Source organism: Numida meleagris, chromosome 3 (assembly GCF_002078875.1).
Source record: "Numida meleagris isolate 19003 breed g44 Domestic line chromosome 3, NumMel1.0, whole genome shotgun sequence".
NCBI lineage: Eukaryota > Metazoa > Chordata > Aves > Galliformes > Numididae > Numida > Numida meleagris.
In genome coordinates this window covers 75,464,137-75,472,993 of record NC_034411.1, presented here as the reverse complement: position 1 = coordinate 75,472,993, position 8,857 = coordinate 75,464,137, and the positions used below count along the sequence as shown (strand labels likewise).

General features: G+C 44.2%; 1 protein-coding gene across 1 annotated transcript; it reads left to right on the top strand.

The window, feature by feature from the left end:
- Positions 5,129-7,097, top strand: GJA10 (gap junction protein alpha 10). The gene has a single exon (XM_021392007.1). It carries the CDS (start codon positions 5,129-5,131, stop codon positions 6,584-6,586), a length of 1,458 nt encoding a protein of 485 aa, XP_021247682.1. The 3' UTR covers positions 6,587-7,097.

The window sequence follows — 8,857 nt, the reverse complement described above, 5'->3', positions numbered from 1 at the left end:
AGCTTTTGAGAAGAATATATGAAATCAGTCAAAACATTTCAGGAGTAAAGTTGGCTTTAATAGCCAAAAGGCCAACCACATTCTGGGACGCTTTAGGCCCAGCACTGCCAGCTGGGTGAGGGAAGAGGTTGTCCCATTCTACTTTCTTGTGGCAGTCAGAAAGACCAACACGATGGAAGAGACATTACAAAAGAGGTAGAAGGACCAGCACGATAGCAAGGTGCTACAAGGGAAGGGAAGTAGATTGCTCACCTGTATCAGAAGTTTCTGGGTTCACAGGGAAAAGCTTTCACCAAGGAGGGAATTCTAAGCAGCAGTCAGCCCTTAAATGAGGCCTAAGAGGCCTCCTTGATGGCTCCACCCCTTCCAGTCACACAGGTGAATTGTCTTCACCTGTGCTCCCAGGGCTGACTGGGTCTTTCCTCCAGGTGCTCAATCAGTGATTCAGGCCATGACTCAGCAGTTCCCATACAGCTGTGCATCCTCAGCTTGAGCACTGGGTGCAATTTTGGGCGCCACAATATAAGAACATAAAGCTATCAGAGAGCATCCAAAGAAGGGCTGTGAAGATGGTGAAAGATCTGAGGGCAAGATGTATGAGGAGCAGCTGAGATCCCTTGATTTGTTCAGCCTGGAGAAGAGCAAACTGAGGGGAGGTATCAAGCTGGTTCTCCTTGTTGCTAGTCCTTGTGTCTCCCGCAGGATTCAGATATGCTTCTGCTTTTCCAGCTCACGTGGGTTGCAGCAGACAAGTGGTAGGCTTGTGCTTGGGAGTTCAAAAGTTCAACTTCAGATATTTGCATACATGCAGACTCTCAGTCGTCTGCCTCCTGTTAGCATTTGCACTGTAAGCTGCTTTCACCTATGACAGAAATATTTACATATTGTATTCAAGGACGTGATTTACTGGGAAATATTGGTGGTAGGTGGATGGTTGGACTGGATGATCTTAAAAGTCTTTTCCAACCTCGGTGATTCTGTGCTTATAGCAAGAGTTTCCTCAGATACCACAAGTTCTTGCTCACCTCCAAATGCAACAGACTACATGAAGACCCATGTTTCCCTGCTATCACCCCCTGGCCTATCTTCCCCTTCATGTATAATTAATTCTACCGTCCATTAGCAAGCTCGCATGAGCAATCCTTTTACAACACCAATTACTGTGCTGCTAAAGCAGAAACATGGAAAACTGTCCCTAGGCAGCCTCCTGTCACCTCCCCTGCCTCTAGGAGAGGCCAACGCTTAATGCTGTGGCTATGCTGAGGGATGAGTAATGAATGCTACCTGTCCTGGTGCTGTCACCTGTGAGAGAGAGAAGAGGTGGCACAAAAAAGTGCCAACTCATGAATGAGCTGCTTCAGCTGGGAGCAGCAAAGCATATTCTCCATCAGGATGGGTAGATCATGGCTGAACAAAGCAAAAGAGGACGCTCCCAGCAGGTGTCACCAATGCTCCCTGGTGAGGCAGCATGGGGCACCAGCCTGAGGCTGCTCTGACTGAACATCGGAGGCCTTGTGGCCAGATTTGAAAAGAAAAGATGTGAAAATTACCAATGATAGGCATGAGAGAACATTGTCCTGAGAGAGAGCGTGAGGGAAGAAGCATACGGGTGAGAAAGGCCCTGGAAGATCTGGCTCGTTGGGGTGAGTATTAGCACGTCTCAGGAATAGGGACTGAAGTGCTACCTCCCTTAAAGCATTTGAAACATACATAAACCATACACCATCATTATACTGAGACTGAAGAAAAGGTGTTGTAGCCACCTTGTTTGCTGCAGGGGAAGGCTCTGAACGCAGACTTAAACATGGCTTTCAAAGAGACCGTCACAGCCTATGCCAGAAGGGATTCATTGCTATGTAGATCCGAGCTAACTCCAAAAGAGTGGGATTGGCATCTTTTGAGAACAAGTAGGAAAACCCTTAGGGAGAAGAGACTGAAGTGGAAAACAGTCCTGCACCTTTTAGGACTGAAGCGTATGTGTTTTAATGTACTTAGGTTACAAGTATAGGTGAAGGACAGACATCTCGTCCTGATGGGAGAGGCAGCAGAGAAATCTTGCTAATGCAGAGTGACCAAAAGAGAGGTGCAGACAAGGGTCAAGAGGAAGGAAAGTTCAGAGAAAAAAAATTATTTGGGGTTTCCATAAAGCGCAGAACTAGGAGTGGATATTTTTAGCATCAGAGCCTCATCTCTTGTGTCTCTGAGGTCTTGCAAAATCCTATTTTAGGAACTCATGTTCTTTTTTTAGACCTTGTCTCTCACAGTTGCAAATCCTGAGTGGTCTTCAGGGGTGACTGTAACCCAGCTGAAGAAAGGTTCCTGTGTTGAAGGCCTGTGATTCTAAACAACTTAAGTCTAGGCGACTCCATTTGCAAAGAATCAGCCTCCAGCAGACTAAATTAACTCACCAGGCAACAGAGTATGAAATCGGACATGACCGATCGATTCTTTGGCATTGATTCAGAGTGAAACTAATGGAATGTAAAGAAAATGCAGGAATGTATATGACTCTAAAAGGTGATCATTTATTCATTTTACAAAAGCAAATGTAATTTAGGATTGGGTGGAGACACAGTGTTCAAAGAACTGAATACAATGACACATAGGGACTTTACAAACTACTGCCAAACAAACTGAGCCTCAAGGGAATGGCTTTGATAGATGCCACTGACTAAAATAATTGCATGATAATTTTGGCTAGAGGCACCATCCTATAATCTGATCGTTTTAAACCACACACACAGAGTTTAGACTGAGTGATCTAAGCATCCAGATGCAAAGAACAGAGAAGTCTGCTCCAAGTATCACATCTATGCTTTGGCATTGAAAACAAAGATGTTCTAGATGTTGGAGGAAGTTTTCTAAGCTACAACCTTCAGCACCTCTACATGCTCCTTCAGCACTGTTCTAAGAACGAATAACCAAAGGCTTTCTCTTAAGGTAAGCAAGCAGAAAAAAAAATCTGCCCAGTGAAGTGCAGAGCAAGAACAGGCAGACACCTGTCAGACTGATAGCAATTCAAATTGAAAACAGGAGTATTTGCATCTTAACGTTTAATCTTCTTGGAAAAGAAGTATTTTTCAGTAAAGATAGAGATTTATGAAGACTGCTATTTTTTGCTGTTTAGTTATATGATATTATTCACTTCCAATGGATCAGCTGGGCCGGTTTATAGGTGCCAGTCTATGGGGAATATTCAGGATACTAAATGTGTACGCTGCCCTTCAGGATACTAAATGTGTACATTGCCCCTTTTGAAGTAATGGCTGCAGGACAAAAAATGATTTCAGACAGTGACATGTTTCATTTTGACCACTGATTCCAGTTATATTTTAATTTGTAGTTGATAAAATTTAAGAAGATTTAACTCTGCAAATCACCTCTAAAGAGATCCCAGCACAAATTTAATATAGAAGTGATTTGTATAGTGGAAAATAATGAAATGAACTTTAATAGAAAATAAAAAAGAAGTAAAAAAAAGAAATAAAGAAACTTTATCAGCAATTGTGGATTTCCATCTGATTCTGATTACACGCATGTAATGTTAATGTTTAAGCTGATCTCATATAAATATTCAGACAGCCACTAAGATAGCCAGATGATATAAGGAGAAAAGCCCCAGGTATGTACAATCTCGAGTAGAACTATATATTCCATCACACTATAAATTGTGATATCACTGATATTTGAGATTACTTTCCTACAGAAAACTGAAATTACTTTGTTACACATGGCTCAGGTAAGACCAGGAAGAGGAAAGATGGAAAAAATGGAAGCATAGGTTGCAAGGTAATTTTGGCTGAATTCTTTGAAACTATATCTTTTGTCAAGATAGACTACCTTTTATTATTTTTTATTTTATAGAGAGCATTTAGCATGTGAATCTTCACACTGTGATCCTGTAAGTGCAGATTTTAAGGGAAAGTATCATGGTATATTGAGCCCACTTAAAGAAGCTTCAAAATGGCACTTTGCAAAAGACTGTAATTTTCTGGAATTTGGAAGCCTCAAAAGGTAGAGTAGCATATAAAATATAAGTGAGAACCCTGAGGTACAGATGACCTCAGTTGCTTTCAGTATTTTATTACCATGTTAGCAAAAGTGTTCCAGGTACACAACACAGACTGTGAGGTGCATTCACAAATACACAATTTGTAAATTTCAATTTCCTACATTACCTGAAGCTCCTCGAGATGTTCCAGGGAAGTGGCCTGGAAATCAAGCATCTTGCAGCTGAAGGTAGAACAGCTTGGTGATAAATCAAAGAGCTTCTGGGAAAGAGATAGTTAAAAAGATCATCTCACACTTACAGCTGAAGACCCTCATAGCAATCTTTTATGTATTCCCTCCTTAATTTATTTCATACGCTTAAATGTATAATCAAGACAGAGTTTTTGTGGTTCAGTGAGACTTTAAATGCACAAAATTCAAGACACGAATCCTAGAAACATTCTAAGTTTTGAATAATATTCTAGACTGAGACTATAAATGTACAGTTATATGTAAATTAGCTATGCATTTGCAGTTTTGGATTCCAAGGCAAAAAATAAAATAAAAATGAGGACTGTTATGCTAGTAGATAGGAAAATACCAGACGGATGACATTAATAATGCTACCACCTTGTGGTACAAACTAAAAAAGTCTGTCACACTTATAGGATACTTCTCAAAACTTTCTCAAAGAAATGAAGGCTTAATTAGTTGCTTCAGTTGTTTTTCACACAAAGCCATAGCAAAGCCATAGACAGGAATGTAGTAGGTGTAGAATTAATCTATTGTTGACAGTGGATTTGCAAAGTGAAAAAAAGAAGTGTCTTCTTTCCTGGTGGGAGGAAAATATAGTAAAACTGTAGGCAGTTAAGAAGTACTGTGGCTTATAGCCAAATTCAATCTCTCTTAAAATAATCTCACTTTGCATCTTTTACTAGTAATCATAGTGTCTACATTCATTTAATAACCCATTAAATAGAAAATAATGATGAATTCATAAAATGTCTCTTTCTATCCAAAGAATATATTTGTAATATCATTTCTATATATATATACTAGAAAGTGTAATTTTGAAAAGAAATTCAGTAGTGTATTAAAATAACACTATTTTTCATACTTTAGATATGAACTTCTGACCATGGGGGACTGGAACTTGTTGGGCAGCATCCTTGAAGAAGTGCACATCCACTCCACCATAGTTGGCAAAATCTGGCTCACAATCCTGTTCATATTCCGGATGCTGGTGCTGGGAGTGGCTGCTGAGGATGTCTGGGATGATGAACAGTCAGAGTTCATCTGCAACACAGAGCAACCTGGCTGCAGCAATATATGTTATGACAAGGCCTTCCCTATCTCTTTGATCAGATATTGGGTATTGCAGATCATATTTGTCTCTTCTCCATCTCTTGTTTACATGGCCCATGCACTGTACAGATTAAGGGCTCTAGAGAAAGAGCGACAGAAGAGAAAAGCCCACCTGCGGGCTCAGCTAGAAGATCTGGAGCCCATGCTCGAAGAACACCGGAGAGTGGAGAGGGAGCTGCGGAAACTGGAAGAACAGAAGAAAGTGAATAAGGCACCCTTGAGAGGGTCCCTGCTGCGCACCTATGTCCTACATATCCTGACTCGCTCGGTGGTTGAAGTGGGCTTTATGATAGGTCAGTATCTTTTGTACGGGTTTCACATGCCACCCCTTTACAAATGCACTCGGCCCCCTTGCCCTAACACAGTGGATTGTTTTGTGTCCCGACCCACAGAGAAGACCATATTTATGGTCTTCATGCACAGCATCGCCGCTGTCTCCCTGTTTCTCAACATCCTTGAAATCGCCCACCTGGGCCTCAAGAAGATCCACAAGACCCTCTACTGGCGGCCGCGGCGGCTGGCGGGCCCTGTGGTTGACGAAGCCAGCCCTTACAACTCCAAGAAGAACTCCGTGGTCCCATCGGCCTGCCCGACCGCCAACACCTTCCCTCCCCTCGCCGCCACCTCCCCACCGCCCCCCACCGTCCCCTCGGCCGCCTCCGCCCCTTCAGTCCCTCCGGGGTCTCCGGGCCGTCAGCACCACGGAGAGCTCCGCGCCACAGCCCCGCCGCGCCGCCGGCACAGCGCGGCTCAGCACCACGGACAGCAGCCGCCTCCCTCCTCCAGCAGCGAGGAGGCGCCGCAGGCGGCGGGGCCGAGGGCGGCGGGACCCGGAACGGAGGCGGGCGGCAGGGTGCCCCGCAAGCAGAGCCGCGTGAGCGTCTGCCGCGACCTGGAGGAGAACCGCGGGGAATCCCCGGACAGCGGGCACTGCCCGGGCACCCGAAAGTCCAGCTTCCTCTCCCGGGTGCTCTCCGAGAGCCGAGCGGGCAGCGACAGCGAGAGCGCCGCCTCCCGCCGGGGATCCGGTCCCGGCTCCGCCTCCTGCTCCGGCTCCGAGGGGCAGCGCCGCGAGGAGGGCAGCCCGGCCGGCAGCCCGCCGCCGCCCGCCGCCATGGGACGCCGCGTGTCTATGGCAAGTAGCGGCCCCGGGGAGCGGGTGGGGGGCCCAGGCCTAACCTGGCCCCGGGGAGCAGGCGGGGGGTCCAGACGGCCGGGGCAGCTCTGCTAGGCCTCCTGTCACAGCCACGGCTATGGCCATGCCCCGCACCCTCGGCGCCCTTCGGCGGGAAAAGCAGAAGCTTTGCTAGGGAGTTGTCCTGTCCCGCGGGGCCAAAGTCACGAAGGATCGACTCCTTAAGCTCGTGGCGTCACCCCAGTGGTTTCCATGAGGACGTCGTCTGTCCCACGGGCAGCTTGTCCAGCTCCAGCCTCCTCAGCACCGTGAGGCAGAAGTTTCTAGTTGGCCGAGACCAGCGGCTCTACTTCAGCCGCATGGGCTGCTCCCAGGGCTGACCACTCAGCTGGGTGATTGCTCAGTTAATGAACCTAAACGTCTGCGTATGATTCACCAAATATTTGCCACCACAACCCCAGCGACGGCAGAACTGCATTTCCATCAGCTGTTCATATTATTTGGCTGTATGTTCTAAACTTGCATACACTCAGTGTTACTACCATGCTTGCCTCCCTGCACCAATGAGTAGATTCTTTTCTCACCCCTCCTTTCCCCTCTCCTCCTTTCCCCTCCCCTTCCCTCCCCTTTCCTCTCCTGTTTTGTTCTCTTTTGTTTTGTTTTCTTTTCTCTTCTTCTTCTTCTTTCTTCATTTGTCTTCCGATTGCTTCAGATCATGGGATTTGCCCTCTTTACAAATTCTCACAGGAGTGAGCCTTTAGATACCCTTGTATAGGGCATGCAAGAAACAGAAGATGACTTCACACAATACTCAAAGTTATCAACTCTGTTTAATCTCACACTTCCTAAAAATAATGTTTAAAAATCTAAAACAAAAACAACAACAAGCAAAATCTGAACATCTTTTCCGGCAAGCAGCAGAAAATACTCTCACACATTGTTCATCAACGAATTGTGATTCCAGTTTTCATGGAGTTACGGTTTCCACAATATCTAAATAGACCACATAAGCCATGTTAAGTTGTCATTTAGGTGCAGTTTAATTACTTTCGACTTTGCTTTTCCTGGTATAGGGAGATGGCCTGGAGTCCTACCTGTTCGTCTTCTGTTTTTTTTTTTTGTTTGTTTTGTTTGTTTTTGTTTTTGTTTTTTGTTTGTTTGTTTTTTTGATACTCAGATGAGAAAAACATTTAAAAAGGTGAAATGCAAAAGGTATTAAGCCAGACAGACTTTCAGTACCTGTTGAGAATTCATAGATGTTACTTGGCAACTTTTAATGTTTGATGACAACAAACCTATCTTTCAGGTGAGAGCTTGCAGAGAAATATATCCAGTTTGCAAAGCATGTCATTATTCCTGAAAGTAACACCTTTCCTGGCATGCTGCCTTTGTGGCTATGTATGGGACTATTGCCAGCAATTTTAAGTGTGACTCATGATCCTCTCAGGGCACTTCTGTATGCAATTCAGTCACTATTTTGGCTAGCGCACTTTGCTACAGCATTTAATGATACTGCTTTCAATACATACATATGTGGGTGCATTGTGTAAATGTTGCATCTGAGCATTAATGCTTATATGAACAGAACAAGGAAATTCCTCTTAGGAATTCTTCTTTGGAAGAAAGGTTACTGTCAAGCTTTAAGGGGAAAATGCATTCAATCCTTCACTGAAAACGGGCACTGAATGTCTCAATAGGAAATTGAACACAAAATGTACAAAAACTTGAGGAGACAACTTTTCAGATCTGAGCTGTAATCAAACCAGCTATATATATAGAAAGGAAGAAATGCCTTTACCTTGGTAGGATTCCAACTGAACAAGCATCATTTTGCCGCAGTGAAGACTATCAGCGCTACTTCAAACTTCCCTGTCTGGAACTGGTGGAGGCAAAGAGCCTTTTCTCTGCTTTCTGTTCAAATACAGCATAAAAACTTGAAAAATATTTATGCGGCAGCTGATTACTTTTACACCCAAAATGATCACTCGTCATATTCTGTTCAGATTTTTCGTTATTGCATTTGTTAAAGGTTTATTCAGATTGGAAAGCAAAAATGAGAGGAATAGAAATCTCAAAAACAATGAAGTTTGTTAAGTTTTTCAAAGCCAAAACATTCTCAAGAGTCTGTTCCCCTGGGAAAAAAAATCTTCTCCTTCAGCCATTTCTGGTCAGACTTTGGAATTAATAAGTTCTGAGGAAAGATCACCAAAACAGGATCTTCTTTGTGTCAGAGAAAGCACATGGCAAAGTATAGGAGGAGAATCACTCCATGACAAGAGTAATTTGCCACTGATTCCAGTACACCTAACCCAGTGACAAGAGCCCCACAGACTACACAGGTGAGCTAAGCCCACCTTTACGGGCATC